Source organism: Mixophyes fleayi, chromosome 1 (assembly GCF_038048845.1).
Source record: "Mixophyes fleayi isolate aMixFle1 chromosome 1, aMixFle1.hap1, whole genome shotgun sequence".
NCBI lineage: Eukaryota > Metazoa > Chordata > Amphibia > Anura > Limnodynastidae > Mixophyes > Mixophyes fleayi.
In genome coordinates, this window is record NC_134402.1 from 77,160,863 (window position 1) to 77,181,869 (window position 21,007).

Genomic DNA, 21,007 nt, shown 5'->3' on the forward strand with positions numbered 1-21,007 from the left:
AGGTTTTCTGGATCACATGTGACATAATTAAGAACACCTGCGGATCTGTTACAATGTGTCAGTCAGTAATGAATACACCTGTGCTCCAGCAAGGAGATATGGAAAACCTGCACTGTTAGGGAGCCCTGAGGACTGGGTTTGGGAAACCCTGCCTTAAATACTGAATAGTGAAATCTAAAGTTGCTCTAATGAAATAAATTGTAACATTGAAAAAAAATTGGTTATATCTGTAAGATATAAGATTTTCAAATATTTCCATTGTCAGACCAAACTCCTAAAGCCAAGTAACTCATTTAAGGCACACAATGCATACAGTAAGGGTGGATGTGGCCAACAGTCCCACTGATAGACCGTTTTGATTTATTCAATAGAAAAATAGTGGAAGACAGTTACGGTTAGAGAAATAAGTGAAGAGCCCAATATTGCCTGTTATAAAAGGAATATAAAAGGGAGTTATACAAAGGAGCACATCTCCTAATACTCCATTATTTCATTATGTGGAAAGGGAATAAATAAATAAATCAATATTCATATTTTCCACTTAACTTTTAAATTGTGCCAGGTCACTTTCTTGACAATATATTTGTGTTGTTCATACACACATTTTAAACACAGTATTTTGCTGGATTTAGCTTTTTGGATAACTTTGCTTTAACAAAACAGTATAGTTTATTGTAATACACACTTGATAACCCCAGTATGCCGAGTGGTTCCACCCACATGCATTCAATACCTACTGAATCCAAGACATGTGGAGGGACACAGACATCTTCTGCCCGGCATTTACATTAGTCAGCTTGCTGTAAGTATTGCTTATAAAGTAACTTTATTCTCCTGACCAGCCATATAACTGAGTGCAGCTCATTAGCTGTGTCATCTTATAACACCTCATAATGTGGTTTATTATTTTTTTTTGTCTTTTTTGTATTTTTTTTTGTAGCGTGAATACCAACGGTAGCAATGGCACCACTAAAGGGATGTAGGAACACCTGGTTCATGAGGCAGCCTTGTAGTTTTGGAAAATTATATTGACTCCCAAAAAAGTCTATGGTGCAAAAGTCAATTGTATGGCTTGTCAGCCAATTTCACAGTCAGCTTACAGGAAAACAGTTACACCAGTCCGTTGAACACAAGAAAAAAAATCTGAGCACAGTGCAGTTCAACGGGAAAAACACACTGTCCCTAGTTCTTTGCTGCAACTTTTCAAAACATTAAGAAAACATATACAAGACACATACAAACTGTACAAGATTACCATCAGTGTACCAAATTATTCTACTTTGGTTTCTTCAATTTTTTTTGTGTGTTTTTCGCTTTTGGTGCTTTTTTTTTTCTCTTCTTCTTGTCATTAATTCGGGGAAAAATATTTTACAAATTACAGTATAATGTAGAAAAAAATATTCAGTTTTACTTTTACAGTAAAAGCAAGATCTATACTACAAAAAGTTCATCTAAAAAGATGGGCAATTGTAAAAAATACAGCTGTGAAATAAAAATATAACTATACATCATCAGCGGAGAGAGATGGGATGCTGATCTTGGCTCTGGTGAAGTAAGCAATCTTCTCCCTGCAAGAAAGCAAAATGATACATGAAGCTTGGGTCCTAATCTGTGTTTGGAACATACAGAGAAATGCATTCCATTCTCCAAACATTCAGACAGTCCATTAAAAAGAACCTAGAGCTGTGTGGCTCCGGGCTACTTATTGGCTCTTAGAAGGTCATACATAACATGACTAAACCTGCTGTAAGTTTAATAAGGTGCTCATGAAGGCTATTATTATTATTATGGCTGATTAGAGCATTTTAGAACCAATTGGCTGCAAATCACATCATGTATGGGCCCAAAAATCAAAACATAACTAAAATATACATAAAACCTCCGTCCCGAATAGTATGGTAAATTTGGTCACCTGTGTATGGAGTCATTGTCAAATTAGCTAATGGTGCTCCATTGTACTGACCCAAGTGCAAAATGGCTGGAACTTTCAGCCTCTGACCAACATTGGCAGAGATCCCACCTGGCAGCGTTGCGTATGGGTACCCTTACTTATTATGACTTAGATCACAGAGGAAACCTGTCACATGGTTTTATTTCTTACATTACACTATCAGTCCTGTACTCCACTGGGGCACTGTTTTATTGGAGTACAGGACTGCTAGTATGATGTAAGAAATAAAACTGTGTGGCAGGTTTTTTTTTTGGTTTTTTTACTAGAGATGAGTGAAATCTTGTGTGACAGGACATGTCACAGAGGGGCATAGATACAGCAATACAACTAATTTATTCCACCACTGCTCATATACAGTGTCATAAATAAAAAAAATAAAAAAAATGGGCAGCATGCTTCCTCAATCCTGAACCAGCCCCAGCACTAGACAGAATGGACTGGTTTCCACTATAACATGGGGACAAAGAACATGGGTGCTCCATCATATAAGAAAAACCAGTGACATGCTGGATCCTCTAGGGCAGTGGTAGGAAACATTTCAGGGGCAGTATGAGTGGCCCTCTATCCTTCAAAAGTGCTGCACATTACCCTTAATATCAGTAATAAGTTAAAACAATACATTTAATCAAATAAAGAGACGCCCATCTGTAGTAAGATGTTAGCAGGCATTTTAGACAAGTTCTACAAGCAAGAAGAAACAAAACTCTCAGTAAGGAGATGGAGGTCACAGGTAAAGACTCAGAGGGCGCCCGTTACACATTACTGCTCTGGTGGGAAGGTATGTGCAAAAGCAGGGTGGCCCCCTCCCAAAGTCTGCCAGCACCCTGGGCTGTGGGAACTGGGGACAATATCAGTGGAGTATAAAAAAAAATTGAAAATAAAATACACACACACATATAAGACTGGGTACTTGCTGATAATAAAACAAAGAATTGGGAAAAAAGTAGAACTTGAATTGGCTGCGGTTTGCCACCAGAACCTTTATTTATACCATGTTACCTGACTATGTCACATGAGCACTATGGAAAACATGAACCGTGTGCTATTTAAAAAATAAATAAAAATCATGGAGCCCATGTTCATGTTTCCCACCACTGTTTAATAGAACTGGTTAAGAAACAATAAAACACACACCAAATATCATGAAAAGGATGATTTCATATCACTAGACTATGGAATTAATGGGTGGAACAGCAATTGTAAACCAAGTACACGTTGTAAATGACACCATTTATTTGAAGACCAAAATAGCATTTCCTTTATAGCGTTTGAACAAAGGAAATATATATGCGTTTAAAAAAATGTAAAGAAGATTGTCCATAATATGACTATGAAAACCTTTAAATTAAAAAAACACTTTGTAATACCAGGAAAATCTGTGGCATTGTGACAGTAAATAATATATATTGAGTTATATAAAAATGTAGACAATAGGTTTATTTAAAAAGGCGTCTCCCACGCCCTACAGCTGACTGAGGATATGTGAAAAATGGTAATGTTGTGTCTATAATATATCAGGTCATGTCTATTAAATTACTTATTTGTCATTTCCATTTGAACTAATACAAGAAAGAAGATTCTTATTAGATTTTTAAAGGGCTAAGTAAGTGATGTTGGGTTGTTTGCATTTTCCATATAAAAGGTAATGAAATAACTCTCTACATTTATTAATAACCTTGTCCTGACAAGATTCTCTCATGTATATCTAAATGCTTCCAGCTCTAAATTTCTACTGTCAGAAACATTGTTAAGAAATGAAAGTTACAGGGAACTGTCAAGACAAGATGTGGAGGACCCAGAAAAATATCTGAGAACTTTTTGATAATGGATCAGGTATACAAAGCAGGACTGAGGACTACATACCACTGCCAATGACTACAGAAAGATTTAGCTGACAGAGGAGTAGTGGTCCACAGGCAATACACCAATGCTTACACAAAAAGGATCTGCATGAAATAGCTCTTTCCTAGGATCTCATTGCAAAAATCAATGTTTAACATATGCAAAGAAAATCCTTCTTAACCATTAAGCATGGGGGTGGATCCTAGGGGCTGTGTGACAACCAATGACACAGGTAATGTTGTCCAGGTGTGGGGGGAAAAAATAATTATATCAAATATTTTAAACAAATGCTAAAGCTAATTTTCCAGTCAGTGAAGTAATTGAAGCTGAAAAAGATTGGCTATATTGGCAAGACACAATCGGATATACCGCAAAATTAAATATGAAATATTTACAGGAACAAAATTTAAGGTTTTTGACTTCACTTTCTTAAGTTTTGACTATTAGTGAAAATATGTAGAAAAAGCTGAGCATGTAAGAGGACCAAATGATATTTCTCTACAGAAGAGTGGGGGAAAATTCCTAACGCACAGATTCTTAGCTGGCAAGCGGTGCATACAACTATATGTATAGTTTTTTTTAACCATGTAGTGTGTGATATCAGCCAAGCTACAGTACATTTACGCACTGAAATGAAGATGATTTTGTGTGTCTGAGCTTGCTATGTGCGCCAAGTGGTCTAAAAACTGTACGCACAAACTGTGTGACCTCACCCTTTAAAAACCTGCTGGATTGAAGTGTGAACCAGTTGGACCGGCCTGTTCATTCTTTAAGAGGGCAGGCAGAACGTATTCATTAATGCGTACCTTTCCGATACTGAACAGTCTATAAACTCATTTCTTATTTGGTGGTTAAATGGAAACCCTGATAGAGGAAGGTTGTGAGAGAAGTTATGCCCACATGTGATGAGTATTACCTGAAAGACTGCACTTGTAGAGGCACCTTCTGGCTCTGTTCCCGTAGCCTACAAACGTCTTTTGAGGCTTTTCTCATTAATTTTTCAGCACTCAATCCTTGCTTTTGTTCTTCTTTCGATTGTTCAGCCTACAGACAAAATAAAAAACCCATGCTCTGTCATTAAAGTCTAAGGCATGGAATCACCAGGATGTATTACTTAACTTCAATTAATTGGTTCTGGGCCTTTTTGCAGACAACTTATTTTATCACTGTAATTGGCAGGTTACACTGAGTTACAATGTCGGCAACACAATGCTGTGTAATAGTTCAATTATACAACATAAAGCTTGCAATGGTTTTGAAATTTCAACACTGCGATTTTTACCCACATACATTCTTATATTTTACTTTTGTTCCCCAATTATCATTGTGAAGATACCGGGTTTATCTGGCCCAATTCTACCCACTTCACGCTGGCTGGCCACCCACGGGTGCATCACTATGCCAGGGATGTCTACCCAGTACCTTCTAGGATTCGTATAGTCAGTCAGGCAAATGGAGTTAGAAAGTAAAACAATACATTTATTGTAATAAAAACAAATCAATAGAATATTATGTACACACAGCAAAAAAATGCCAGGCAGGTTTACCACATCATCTGTCCCTTATACCTCTAGCTTAAGGAGCTACAGTCACCTGGCTGTCCAGACTTGACAACCCGTGGAGCTCTCTCAGCTGCATATCTAGACTCTGGTAGAGAACAACATCTCAAAAACCAGATCTTGTACCTTCCAGGAATCAAAACACAGAATCAACACCCCTCCCCCCCCTGGAGTGGCTCCTAATAGCTATGGTCTAATTTCCCCAGAGCTTTCCCCTCTCTCGGGAAACCCCTGGGTCTGTCTCTCTCTTTAAACACTGGTAGATCCTGGATCAGGGGGGTGGAGGGGTGGGGGAGTGGAGATGAGCTGTGCTTCCACAGAAGTCCCCTGCTGGGACAAAGACAAAATGTTTGGACTAGTCCTATGGAGAACAATGGATACTAATTGGCTTCCCCCACCTCCAAAGATAGGGTAGCAGTCAGCCCCTCCTAAAATTAACCCCTTACACTACTTTGTGATGTCACAGAGTCCCCGGCATGTTTCCTGTAGAGGAAGGAGGGGGGAGAATGAATGCAGCTCCAGCCACCTTACCTGTATCCTGGACACCACCTGATCTTTACCCATAACCCACCCAGCTTCACTTTGAGGACAAATGAATAACAACCTCACTGCCACATCATCAATATACAATACACATATTTACAATGAGCTACAATGTCCCCTTATCCACATGTACTTAGACACTGCAGTGGTATTTTGTTGAGCTAGGGAATAAAAGCAAGAGCTATAAAAATTACATGCTATAATCCACATTTTGTAAGAAATGAGGAACAGGCTGGTTACGGTGTTATCAAACTTGTTTCGTCACAATCATTCATTAGGAGTCTGCATGAATACACAAGTATTAAAGTAGCTGAAGACAAACACAATTCCAATAAAACTGTTCTGCATTAATAGATATCTTTAGGCCCCTAATCTATAGATATGTCTAACAAATGAGCTATAGCATTACGTAATACATTTTTTATTGTTTTTCAACAAAAAATTTACTTTTCCCAGAATCTTTGTGAATGACACACTATGCCTTTATAGGAAGACATTGTTGATCAAAGTTTCTCATTAGTTACATTAATTGGATAGATTTCACTTTAGATTGTAAGTTCTAGTGAGCAGGGTCTGATTCACTGTCTATTTATTATTCAATGCTAATTCCCCTTCCCCTCCCTTATTGTATGTCACTATAATATTTTATAGTGTTAAAAAAATGCAGAAACACAATGCGATTCTCAGTCATTTGTACCATACAATGTAATTATTACCTGCTTTTCTGCTTGTTTTAGGAGCTTCTGGAAGCGTTCATCCTCCAGCACACATGACGGTAAATCAGTCTCTCCTCTGGCTTTCATGTCCTCCAACCTCTGCTTCAGGCCTCTCAGAGACTGCAGCTCATCATTGAGGCGGCTCTGCCTTGTCCGGGATGCTTGGAGATCCAGCTCCAAGTCTAGAGAGGTCCGCTCACGGCATTCGTGCATGACTCTTCGTGTCATCGTCTGGCACATGGGCTAAACACACCAAGAGAACAGAACTAATCAATTTAGCTTACATTAAGAAGCAGTTTTACTTGCTCAACAATGATGATGATCAGAGTTGGACTTCGTAGTTTGATGTGTAGTATTAACTTGACTACATTTACCCAATTGCTTGCCTAATACTCCACTTGGAGGTCGTGTCATCAAATGCATAAAATAGTATAATTATTAAAAACATTTAAGATTTGTTTTGGATACATTTTCACATTTAATCCATGTTAACGGTAATACAGTATATGGATTAGATGACATTGTATTGTACATATAATAAGCAGTTCATTTCTGAAGTCTACAGGTTGAAGATGTCATGGCTATTTTTTATCTTAACTAGCTATTCATGAGGCTGGAGCTAAATATTTCATTTATTTAAGCCATATGGGTCATTTCAAAACCAAAAACCATGACTACTAAATGACAAGGTGTTTACTTGGTTCATTAAAAAAAAATCCCTTAATACTTTTATGTGCCAAATGTAGTAAAATTGTTATATAAACCCAGAATTCATATTCTTTGTGCACCTGTTTTCTGAGGGACAGTGTGGATTAGATACTGAAAACTTGTTAATTACATTTTAATGCAAAAGGATGTGAGCACTGGAATGTACAGACTGGCTAACAGTAAGCCATATGTCTCACTTAACTCTCAGCTCAACTCTTCACAGGAAACAATAATACCCAATTTTTGTGGCCTGTGGGGCTTTTTGTGACGAATAAATATAAGAGAAATTACTTTCCTTTGCATTAATTTTGAATACATCAATGTGTAAAAGACTTGATTAGAGAATTAGCCTTAAGTAAAAATTAAGTAAAAGTTATTTAATAACAAATAATGCACTTTTTGAACCATTACTTGACAGTGTTTTTCAGTAAGATCTCTGTGAACATACCCTTTTTACTCTCAAACTGCATCGCTCTGTTGCGTTCCTTACAAATGGAGACTTTTTAGCGAGGGTAGAGCTGTCACTGTCACTTCGATTTAGCTGTAAAACAGAGTTAATCAAACATTTAAAGGCGACAGTGATGAAATATAAAAAAAAATATATATAAAAACAGCTTAAAAGCGTTAAGCTCCTCAATCGGCTCTATCTCACCCCGGATCGCCTCCATAAGATATGGCCAAGTCAGTCTAAATTCTGCTGGCGTCAATGTGGTCAGATAGCAGATGTTTATCATGTCTTTTGGACATGCCCGGTGATTCAGGCGTTCTGGGGCAAGGTATCAGCTTTGATTTCGGAGGTCCTGCGAGTTTCTGTCACTCTTGACCCGGGGGTAGCCCTCCTACATATATATCAGCCTGTGATCCCTAGCTATAAGCGCTATTTATTAGGACACATACTAATAGCCGCTAGAGCAGCAATAGCTCAGAACTGGAAGTCCCCTGCTCCCCCCAGCATCACTAAGGTCGTGTCTAAAATCCAGTATAGTTTTGAAATGGAGACAACGGATGTGCCCTATACGTCATCCGCCTCCAATCCAATTTTCAAATGGTTTAGCTGGCATGAATATGTCACAGAGGGCTCCGGTAGAGCACGAGCAGCCTCAAATCTTTCACCCTCTCCCTCTCCAGCAGCCCTCATAGAGGAACCCCAGACTAATGAATAGTAGGGATGAGCGGGCTCGGATATCTGAAATCCGAGCCCACCCGAACCTTGCCGATCCGAGCCGGATCCGAGACAGATCCGGGTATTCCCGCCAATTGCAAAACTGAAAGCGAGGCTCCGAGTCATAATCCTGTTGTCGGATCTCGCGATACTCAGATTCTATAAATTCCCCGCTGGCCGCCGCCATCTTCACTCAGGCATTGATCAAGGTAGAGGGAGGTTGTGTTAGGTGGTCCTCTGCCCTGCTATATCCTGTGCTGTGCTGTGCTGTGCTGTGCTCAGTCCAGTGGTGCTGTGTCCTGTGCTCTGTCCTTCTGAGTTCAGTGGTGCTGCTGGGTCCTGTGCTGTGTCCTGTTCAGTCCAGTGGTGCTGTGTCCTGTGCTCTGTCCTTCTAAGGGCATTGTTATTTCCCCATTATTCCCAAGTTATAAAAAAATTTAAAAAAAAGTTATAAAAAAAAAAAAAAATTATAAAAAAAAGAAATTAAAAAAAAATATCCAAAAACAATCCTGCAGTATAAGTCCATTGGTACTGCAATATTACAAAGTTCACTGATTCTGCAGTATAAGTCCAGTGGTACTGCAATATTACAAAGTTCACTGATTCTGCAGTATAAGTCCAGTGGTACTCTCCTGTGCCGCATATAATTTTTAAAGGCTTTGCCGAGTGTGTGTGGCTTAGGGGTACGCTCTCTTGTGCTACATATAATGGAAAACAAAAATTTGGAGGATAAAGCTGCAAGGAAAAAGCTCAGTTTTCCTAAAAGACCCGCTGGCGGGGATGCTGATAACATCTGGTCGGACTGAAGGACCTGCCAATCATTACAGACATGTCTACTGTTGCTGCATTGGATGCTGTCACAATAGAAAAAATGGTGGAGGATTATTTTGCTGACACCATCCATATAGACATGTCAGACAGTCCATATTGTTACTGGCAGGAAAAAAAGGCAGTTTGGAAGCCCCTGTACAAACTGGCTCTATTTTACCTGAGTTGTCCCCCCTCCAGTGTGTACTCGGAAAGAGTTTTTAGTGCAGCGGGGAACCTGGTCAGTGAGCGGCGAAGGAGGTTGCTTCCTCGCAACATTGAAAAAATGATGTTTATAAAAATGAATAATCAATTCCTCAATGAAGTACAGCACTGCCCTCCAGATAGTACAGAGGGACCTGTGGTTGTGGAGTCCAGCGGGGACGAATTGATAATGTGTAAGGAGGAGGAAGTACACACTGTAGGGGGAGAGGAATCAGAGGTTGAGGATGAGGACAACATCTTTCCTCAGTAGAGCCTGTTTAGTTTGTACAGGGAGAGATGAATTGTTTTTTTGGTGTGGGGGCCCAAACAAACCAATCATTTCAGCCACAGTTGTTTGGTAGGCCCTGTCGCTGAAATGATTGGTTTGTTAAAGTGTGCATGTCCTATTTCAACAACATAAGGGTGGGTGGGAGGGCCCATGGACAATTCCATCTTGCAACTCTTTTTTTTGCATTATGTTGTATATTGTAGGGACCACTCCTCTACGCAGTCCAGGTACAATTTTTGGTGGGATTCAGACCATTTGAGGGTTTTTAAATTATATTGTGGTGACCACTCCTCTACGCAGTCCAGGTACATTATTCGGTCCGATTCAGACCAGTTGATGGTTTTCTTATTATATTGTGGTGACCACTCCTCTACGCAGTCCAGATACATTTATTGGTGCGATTCATACAAATTCAGGGTTTTTAATTTATATTGTGGTGAGTGACCACTCCTCTACGCAGTCCAGGTACATTTTTTGGTGCGATTCATACCAGTTGATGGTTTTCTTATTATATATATTGTGGTGACCACTCCTCTACGCAGTCCAGATACATTTATTGGTGCGAATCATACAAGTTCAGGGTTTTTAAATTATATTGTGGTGACCACTCCTCTACGCAGTCCAGGTACATTTTTTGGTGCGATTAAGACCATTTGATGGTTTTCTTATTATATTGTGGGGACCACTCCACTACACAGTCCAGAAAGATACCTCGTTGCAACGTTTTGGACTAATAACTATATTGTGAGGTGTTCAGAATACACTGTAAATTAGTGGAAATGCTTGTTGTTGAATGTTATTGAGGTTAATAATAGCGTAGGAGTGAAAATAAGCCCAAAAACTTGATTTTTGAACTCTTTATGCTTTTTTCAAAAAAAATCCGAATCCAAAACCTTAAATCCGAACCAAAACCTTTCGGCAGGTGTTTTGCGAAACAAATCCGAACCCAAAACATCACGAAAATCCGAATCCAAAACACAAAACACGAGACACCAAAAGTCGCCGGTGCACATCCCTAATGAATAGGTTCTGCCTGTGTGTTATTTGAGCTACCTAGGTATTAATGTGTCCCCATTTCTTGTACTACAAGAAAGACCGATGTGTATTTCTTATTTCTGCTTTTCAAAGTAATGTGCATGTTATAAGATCGCTGTCTCAATTGAGTGACTCCCCCCTCCTGCGTGGGGGTTTCCCCCCCTTTTTACCCTTTGTTTGTTCCTTCAACTGTTCTTGTCACCCTTTCTTTTTTCTGTACCCCATTTAATTTTAAAAACTCAATAAAAATTTATTGAAGAAAAAAAAAACAGCTTAAAAGCAATCTTTTGAGGGCATAAAATCTCTTCACAGTGACTCATTTCAGTAATTTTTGGGTACACAGTCAATATGTATACACAAGGAGGCACTCAGCTTTCAAAACATAATCCCATTATTTGTCTTGGCATTTTAGCTGCAAGGTTTGAAGAGGTGATAGTAATTACACAATTGGTTGACACACAAAGTGAATATCTATGAGTTCACTGCAAGAAATTTGGAAATCGCTTGATGACACAGACATCAATGTCAAAAAGGTGGTGTAACATGAAAACAGCATGCTTTTTAAAGAAGATTTTACTAATAAAAAAGCTGCTTGCATAATTGATGAACACCCCGAAAATAAATTAAGAGTAATTACATTTAAATAGAGGGCAAAGAGGATTTTAAAAACAGAATTATGTATATTTTCATTCTGCTCTATTTGAATGTTTTTATTCCTTTACTTTAGTCAATGACACAATGATACAAGAAGCAGCCATTTAGCTGACTCAATCTAATTAGCTGTATCAGTTGTACAGTGTTATAATGATCTATTTAAACTTGTCCTGATATATTAATAATGCCATGTTTTAAAACTGTATTTTTTATCTGCAAACTACACAATCCATGAAAGTGATATAACCCGTATCACTGTATTAATAATTCAATTTCATTTCAATTATAAAAATGGAAAGGCGCATTGACTTCTGGAAAAAGTATTTACATGGCAGCTTTATAAAGACAATGTGTTACCCCACTAAGGGATTCAGCACTTGACAAAGGCCAATCCTACAGATCCTTTCAGATCTCACTGAAGACATGACATCTCCTAATGATCTCATGTTAAGAGACAGAATGAATGGTATAAAATTTGTTGTAGGTAAGATAATGTACTGTATTCCAAAGTGGAACCTGAAAGCAACCTGACGTGTAAGAAACTAACTACCTGGGGTAAAAAGGATGGCAGGCAAAATGGCCATGTCTGTGTGGAAGAAAAAAAGGGCTATATGCAAGACAATGCTCCTAATTCAGAAACCCGATGCCCTAGACATATTGCCAGCAGCAAGGTTTCTTTCCATATTAGAAATCTGAGATTACAAGTCAGTGGCTGAAATGGTGGGGGTTGCAGCACTGAAAGGACTAAGATGAGATCCCAAGCAGCTGTAAGTCTTTTACATAAAGGATGGATATGAAAGACTGCTTGAAAGAAACAGCTAAGGTCCAGGTGCAGGACTGGTTGCTGCAGGTATAGGAAATCTATTACCAATACCTGAAACTTAAGGGAAGATAGGTCAAAACCTCTATCCAGGCCTTGCTCTAATAAGTTATATATGGGGAGTGCTAGGAACATGAGCGTGTGCAACATAATAATATGAAGACTCTCTAAGTGCAGTGATTGGCTTTGGAAGGGACAGATTTCCTCGCCTGAAGAAGGGTGCGAGAAACCCTTGGATTTCCACAATTGAGATTCAAGTGCCATAATTAGATTGGGATAACATGCTGGTTTTTGAGTGAGCTGGTCTGGTTGAAGAGATACCTGTCCACATGGGCTAACTGGCATGGTTCTGAAGATCAGGTTAAAAATTCACATTATAATCCCTAATGATTAGATGGTGTTTATTTTGAAAAGGTTTGTTTAGAAAAAAAAATTATATATTTATTAAAGAAAACCGTTATTATAATTTATAAATAGAATGCTATAAATGCTGTGGAGTATAAGATGTTCTATGTAAATCAGGTTATAGATAAATGTACCATCAAATACTTAAACAAAACAATTGATATGTAACTGGCAAGAGTAATTGAAAATAGAAAATAGGAATACATATAAATACATAAAAAAACAGTAAAATGATATTACCAAGAAATTAATACATATTATAAATATAAATTGAAACATTTACATTAGTAGTACATATATGAAAAAAGTGAAAACATGAAATCACAACAGTACATAAAATAAGAGATTATTATTATGAAAAAAATTATAAATACTCAGATATACTTTTTGAGATAGCAGACAAAAAAATTAACTATTCTAAAAGGAGCATAAGATCAAAACCTTCATGACATTCCAGTTGGTGCTATTGTGTAAGATTCATATCTTTTCAAAAGAATGAGTTGTAATTATATGTGTCAAAGTATAACAATATATAGGTATGGGGCTCTTGACTTTTTGATGTTTTGGGTGTACCTTATATTATTTATGTTCTATATATGTTGTGTTTTCAGTTTTCTATAGGGCTTTCCAACACACTGGAAACCAAGTGGACATGGTAAAACTTAAGTAATATATTCATATTGACAATGGATAAACATGGAGAGATTATATTTTGGCTTAGTTAGATTAGATAGCATTGCAAGCCTTATAGTGTAGGCAACGGAAGCAACCTTTAACAAGGGGTGATTTATTGGTTGTGCACGGAAGTACACTGGGCAAAAAACTTTGCTAAAGACTGGCGGCCTCTTTAGAACTTTAGGATTAGTTGGTAAGAGAGTTTGTAAAACTAAATCTTGCAATAAAATGTTCAAACATTTATTTAAACTTTTGCTTGTGTATGGTTTTGACTGTTATATGGAGGTCTGTGTCTTAATTTTTCTTCAAATAAAGTATTTCTAACATTTCCTTAAGAGCAACTTTGTTTTTTTCACTCACAGAATGAGAGGAAGAGGATGATGAAGATGAACAAAGGGAAGAGATCCGGCTACCCTTTAGCTGGTGTTGACTACTGTTACAAGAGTGTGTAAATAGATATCACAGACCACATAAACTGAACTATTCCCTGCAATAATCCTGAAGTTTATGCAGGTAATATATTTGAAGTTTAAGCTTCAGCTTGTGTCAGTGCAGCTGCAGTATATGTTTCACTAGTTGTATAACTTCATTTACATATATTTACATTTGAAAGAGTCTTAGGGGTATATTTACTAAACTGCGGGTTTGAAAAAGTGGAGATGTTGGCTAGAGCAACCAATCAGATTCTAGCTGTCATTTTATAGAATGTGGTAAATAACTTGAATCTTATTTGTTGCAACATCTCCACTTTTTCAAACCCACAGTTTAGTAAATATACCCCGTAGAGTGAAATCTTTCAAGATTTACATGAGGTGTTCTTTTCATTAGCCTTCCTATGAGGTAAGCCAAAATGAAGTATTAATTAAGTAACAATACCCTCTGGACTAGCAGAGGAGTTAAACACTTTGAGATAGAAGGTGAAGTGTTAAAACAGGAAATCTGCCTCTCAAAGTAACAGGCAAGAAGAAGGGGGGGGGGGAGTATACAAGTAGGTTGAGTTTTCTTGCCTCCTATCGCCCAATGGTAGTATTTGGCTCGGGATTTACCCCAGCCCCAGCTTAAAGAGCAGTAGTAAAGAGATGTGGGCAAACCCTGAGGGAGAGGCATAACATGGTCTGAAAAGAGTAACAAAAAACAAAAAAAAATATTTTAACAAAATTTACCCAACACATAGAAGTCAATCCCCTGAGCTCTCAACCTCCCTGGCAAGACAAACAAGACTGTGTACTACAATGACTACGCTGGCTATTGAAAAACAGGACTGGCTCTAAGGAAAGAGGAACGTAGGGTTAACACTGCAACTGTTTTACCAAGCAATGGGTGTGGACTTGTACAGGTACAGATTATGTTTTTTGGCAAGAATTCAGCTTTTAATGCAAGATTTAAAGACAGTGGAGTCAATTTACAAATGGAAAGAGCAGACATAGACATATAGATAATGTTTGCCGTAGACTAATTGAAAGTTGGAAAAATAAGACATTGATCCAGTTCACTATAATTCAAAGAGATTATGTGATGACATTTGATATAGGAAACATCAATAATGTGGATTCCCTGTGTCATGAAATTTCTATAGAGTATACAGGGTGCACAGTGACCTCTAGTGACACAGAACACAAGCAATGTTTTAATAAACTGGATGATTCCGAGATAAAGTTAACTGAATACCTTCAAAAGATGTCAGATTCCATAAAAGCAGCATATGGTGTTATTAACGGTACACAATCTATTTGGACCTATTTCTATTTAATCTGTTACATTTCTTCTGAGATTATTTCACATAATAATGTTATCTTCAGTAAAAAGTACAGTATAGAGCACTACATGAAAAGGTTGTGTCCTCATTGGTAGCAGTGTAGACATAATGGTTGTTAGAAAATTCAAGATAACAATGCATAGAATGGAGTCTATCACGTGACTGTGTTTCCAGAAGGGCCTCGAGTTGCGTAGCCAAAATTTAGTGCTAAGCTTTCACACACTAAATGGCCTACATGGGCAAATAGCTTAACTGTGTCCTTCCTCAGTAGTAGTTAGGTGGAGGTCCTTTCTTGGAGCTACTGCCATTAACAAATGCACCACCATTAATTTCATTTTGAGTACTCCAGAAGGCAAAGCATGGAGGAAATGGGAAAAACTGACAAGGTGTTGGAAGTATGTGTGTAATAAAGGTAGCATTAGAATGAGCATAAGACTGCATAGCCACACTCTCTGTACAGTTAGAGGCCAACTTCACTAACAAAACATTCTGAATGACAGATACCAGACACTCATATGGGGTACCATAAGGGCCACAAAGCATTCAAATCTAATCTTCAACTTTGCCTTTGGAGAGGTGACCATTTATTGTATGAGGACATGAAGATCCTGGTCCTTGCCTTTGGGCATGGGAGCAATTAACATTAATTGTTTAAATTACATAATTTATTTTGAACAGTTAATAGTCAAATTTTACATTTAGAGCAACATCTGTGCATCATAAAACCATTCAGCAATAAAATATACTTTTCATACATTGTTCAAAGTATCTTCAGATCTTACCCTACATATATACTGGTTTTTCTCTCCTGGTGAGAATGTCTGTGACCGGACAATCATGCTGTTTCGCACAAACGGACGCTGCCGTGAGCCAAGACTACTCCTATCCTTGGGTCGGACTGAAATACTTTCATGAACGGCTTCTTCTGTATTGGTTTCTTTGTCGACCTTCAATTAGAATACAGTTGAAAACAGGAAAGGGATATGATTTATTCAATTCAATGTACAACATGTTACAGTATTAGGGCCTCTATAGAGGAGCATAATTTACACACACTAAACCTGCCTTCCATTAACCAGTGTGTGCAGGGACAAAGGAGAATGTACTTTTATCCCACTGTCCGGCCAGTGACAATCCATTTCAGATGAACAATGGGCAGCCCTATTTTCTTTATATATGGACACTACTGGAACTACCACATCCAAGTGATATTTTATACTTCTGAAGAGTCCCGGAGGAGACGGGGACGCACTTCTATGACGTCAGTCACTAGCGGGATCACGCGCCAGTGTTTGGAGTTCATGTGGTGTGAACAAGAGCTATACACAGAGCTCCGTATAAGGTCTACATCTAGAAGAGGAGGATCCATGTCGGTTACACAGTACATAGTACAGATCAAGGTACCGGTCCTATAATACACCGCCAGAAATTGGTAAGAGACCTTTGTTACCTTTTGACATTCCGTATTGGATCTCATCAGTCATTCCGGAGTTGGACCTCCCAAACACACCACTTTATTCTCCATTTATATCCCTGACAGGGTTTGGAATTTCCGTGAAAATTATATCACAATCTCTATTAATAGAGTGGAACGGTTTTTGTACAGTTGCTGGACTGGTACATATAATATCTGGTTAACGTGTAGGTGCACCTACCTCGCTACCAATTGTTTTGGCACTGATAATAGTCCTCATTGGTTGTACCTATTATGGTTTTTTATATGTTAGAATAAACATTTTTTAATTATATACTTTGTGCATGAGTGTTTTTGTGGCAGACTCGAGCATACCACCGCATACCTTGGTTGTTTTAATTATCTATTTTTGGGGTGCAGATCCCCAGCGTTGGTACCGAGTCTGAGCAGTCATTTCAGTGCCGGACAAAGTTATATTTTGTTGATACAATCACAGAAACTACAAAGGATCGCTGTGTATACATTTTTATATAAATATATTTCTAATTCCATTATATAAATTATATGGGAAACATTCAAATGATAGGGTGGGTGTGCTTTAAACCCCTTCAGTGCTAATGGAGAGTCTCATTCTCCCTATAAATATACTCCGTTACGGCTAAGGGTGTGTCTTACCGATCCTCAATGGTGATTGACGTGATGTGATGATACTATTGCACCACCTCCTAGAAACTACTGTACATTCCACAATAATGAAGGTAAGTGACCCCTAATTTGATGCAGTAGGTAGCTTCTTACATTATGCGCCTTGTTGGCCTACCCATATAAATCCTATCCTATTTTACGTAAAACTAGCAAAATAAATCAAAATTTGCACGTGCTGATTTTATTAGGAAAACGAGTGTGTATAATCCAGATTTAATTGTTTTGGAATGGTGGAGTTTAGCAAACGAAGAAATAAAAACAAAACTCAAATATTTACAGGTTACTTTCTAGCAATTGTAATAGGAGAACACATTTTGGCCGTGTTGGGTAGATTGCCTTTGCTGTGTCAGATGTTAAGAAACCAATGGTATTTTTGTAAATGACAAAGTATTCTGAAAATAAACCAAGGTACAATTTTTGTGGTTCCTGCACAGCAAAATCACCAACACTGATATATGAATGTGACCAGTTCAAAAAGTACCAAAATAAGCTCAGTGAGAAAAAGCCTCAGCAGCGAAGGGATATACAGTCACTGCCAAAAGTTTTGAGAATGACACAAGTATTGGTTTTCACAAAGTTTGCTGCTTCAGTGTTTTTAGACCTTTGTCAGATGTCGCTATGGTATACTGAAGTAAAATTACAAGCATTTCAAAAGTGTCAAAGGCTTTTATTGACAATTACATTAAGCTTATGCAAAGAGTCAATATTTGCAGTGTTGACCCTTCTTTTTGAAGACCTCTGCAATTTGCCCTGGCATGTTGTCAATCAACTTCTGGGCCACATACTGACTGATGGCCACCCATTCTTGCCTAATCAATGCTTGGAGTTTGTCAGAATTTGTGTGTTTCCGTTAGTCCACCCACCTTTAAAGGATTGACAAGTTCTCTTAAGGTCTGGGGGGTTTCCGGGCCATGAACTTTGGATTTTTTGAACGCCAAGCCGCTTAGTTATCGCTTTTGCCTTATGGCAAGGTGCTCCATCATGCTGGAAAAAGCATTGATCTTCACCAAACTGTTCTTTGATGGTTTGGAGAAGTTGCTCTTGGAGGATGTTTTGGTACCATTCTTTATTCATGGCTGTGTTCTTAGGCAAAATTTTGAGTGAGCCCACTCCCTTGCTTGAGAAGCAATGAATGGTCTCAGGATGCTTTACTGTTGGCATGACACAGGACTGATGGTAGTGCTCACCTTTCCTTCTCCGGACAAGCATTTTTCCAGATGCCCCAAACAATCTGAAAGGGGATTTATCAGAGAAACTTTACCCCAGTCCTCAGCAGTTCAATCCTAGTACATTTTGCAGAATATCAGTCTCTCCCTGATGTTTTTCCTGGAGAGAAGTGGCTTCTTTGCTGGCCTTCTTGACACCAGGCCGTCCTCCAAACATCTTCGCCTCACTGTGTGTGCGTAGATGCACTCACACCTGTCTGCTGCCATTGCTGAGCAAGCTCTGCACTGGTGGTGCCCCGATCTTGCAGCTGAAACAACTTTAGGAGACGGTCCTGGCACTTGCTGGATGTTCTTAGGCGCCCTGAAGCCTTCTTCACAACTGTTAAACCTCTCTTCTTGAAGATCTTGATGATCCGAAAAATGCAATCTTAGGGGCAATCTTACTAGTAGCAATATCCTTGCCTGTGAAACCCTTTCCGTGCAAAGCAATGATGACTGCATGTGTTTCCTTGCAGATAACTATGGTTAACAGAGGAAGAACAATGATTTCAAGCACCACCCTAAGGTTAAAGCTTCCAGTCTTCTATTCTAACTCAATCAGCGTGACAGAGTGACCTCCAGCCTTGCCCTGGTCAACAATCTCACCTGTGTTAAGGAGAAAATCATTGACCTGATGTCAGCTGCTCCTTTTGTGGCAGGGCTGAAATGCAGTGGAAATGTTGTTTTTAGGATAAAGTTCATTGTCATGACAAAGAGAGACTTTTAAATTAATTGCAATTCATCGGATCACTCTTCATGACATTCTGGAGTATATGCAAATTGTCATCATGAAAACTGAGGCAGCAGACTTTGTGAAAAATAATATTTGTGTCATTCTCAAAACATTGGCCCATGACTGTACAGGAATTAAGTGAACACAAAGTAACCACTGGTGTGCATGGCAATAAAGTAACAGTAGTACCTATAATAAAAAATACAACAACTATAAAAAGTTTTATTGTAACAAATTTGCTTTTAATTGTTAATGATTATATGTAACATGCAATTGGCTGTAAATGTACTTAAATTAGAAATACATGAAATAAATAATAATGCACATTCCTAGGAAAAATACAGTATGTGACTGAAAATTATTAATATTTCTGTTGGCGATTAGCAGGTAAATGTGTTTCATTTAGGAAAAAGGGAGCACAGGCTGTGTGTAGTACAAAAACACAGATGGGGCGCTATAAGTGAGGTGTGTTATTCACATATGTCCCTGTCATGAAACGGGCTGCTACGGGACTGAGCATTTTTTATTCATCTTCCGTTTCTCACGGTTTAATGTACTCTTTAATCCTTGGCCCAGTCTAAGTATATACATCAGAGCATCGGTGTATTATGTGTATTATTAGTTCATGGTATTAGGTACATTTTGCCCTTGCTATTACCTGCAATATTGTATGTATATGAAATAGAAAGTATATTGCCATATTGTGCGAAAGTAACAGGACAGCAGAAGTAATTTTACTTGTGTTCGCTAAAGTAATTACCATTTGTCTCAAATGTCCATTTTTATGAGGTGTGGCTTAAATCTGGTTTGTAATCAAAATAATGGCTGAGTGACTTGAGATAGCTAGTTGGTAGTCACATTAATTATCTAGGTCAACAGGTAATCTGAGAGGTAATTAGGTTAGAGCAGTGGTTCCCAAAATTTTGCCGTTCGCGGCACCCTTCAAGTCTCCAAATTTTTTCAAGGCACCCCTCCAAAATAATTATTGAGCAGTCCTGTTTTAGAAGTAGTTGGGTCAAAAAATTGTAATAAGTATTTAGGTCAGGACAGAAATACTTATTTAGTTGTATGCAAAAATGCCCCCTCTGCATCCAGACACTCTGCCCTCAGGCACTCTGTCCCCTCTGCATCCAGACACACTGCCTCCTCTGCATCCAGACACACTACGCTCTCTCATGCTGTCCCCCTCCTCTGCCCTCTCTCACGCTGTCCCCACTCCTCTGCCCCCGTTACACTCCTCTGCCCAGTTACACTCCTCTGCCCCCGTTGTGCCCCGCTGTCACCCTCCTCTGCCCCGTTGTCACCCTCCTCTGCCCCTGTTACACTGTCCTGTTGTGCCCCGCTGTCACCCTCCTCTGTCCCTGTTACACTCCTTTGTCCTGTTGTGCCCCGCTGTCACCCTCCTCTGCCCGTTACACTCCTCTGTCCTGTTGTGCCCCGCTGTCACCCTCCTCTGCCCGCTACACTCCTCTGCCCCGTTGTGCCCCGCTGTCACCCTCCTCTGCCCCTGTTACACTCCTCTGTCCTGTTGTGCCCCGCTGTCACCCTCCTCTGCCCGTTATACTCCTCTGCCCCGTTGTGCCCCGCTGTCATCCTCCTCTGCCCGTTACACTCCTCTGCCCCGTTGTGCCCCACTGTCACCCTCCTCTGCCCCTGTTACACTCCTCTGTCCTGTTGTGCCCCGCTGTCACGCTCCCTCTCACTCCTCTGCCGCGCGCAGCCATAGAAAAAAAAATAAACACAGAAACTTACCAATCCGCCGGGCGCCGGGACCCAACAGCCTCCTCTCTCTCGCAGCAGCTTGTTACTGACGTCGATATTCAG

General features: G+C 39.1%; 1 protein-coding gene across 1 annotated transcript in view; it reads right to left on the reverse strand.

Moving 5' to 3' along the window:
- Positions 1-315: 315 nt before the first annotated feature.
- Positions 316-21,007, reverse strand: part of WWC2 (WW and C2 domain containing 2) — a 166,518-nt gene continuing 145,826 nt past the window's right edge. Inside the window, exons 19-23 of the mRNA XM_075197254.1 lie at positions 15,909-16,073; positions 7,768-7,860; positions 6,612-6,854; positions 4,710-4,837; positions 316-1,568 (exon numbers count right to left, since the gene is read on the reverse strand). Coding sequence (XP_075053355.1) covers positions 1,502-1,568; positions 4,710-4,837; positions 6,612-6,854; positions 7,768-7,860; positions 15,909-16,073 — 696 coding nt within the window. The 3' untranslated portion in view covers positions 316-1,501. The remainder of the gene's footprint in view (positions 1,569-4,709; positions 4,838-6,611; positions 6,855-7,767; positions 7,861-15,908; positions 16,074-21,007) is intronic.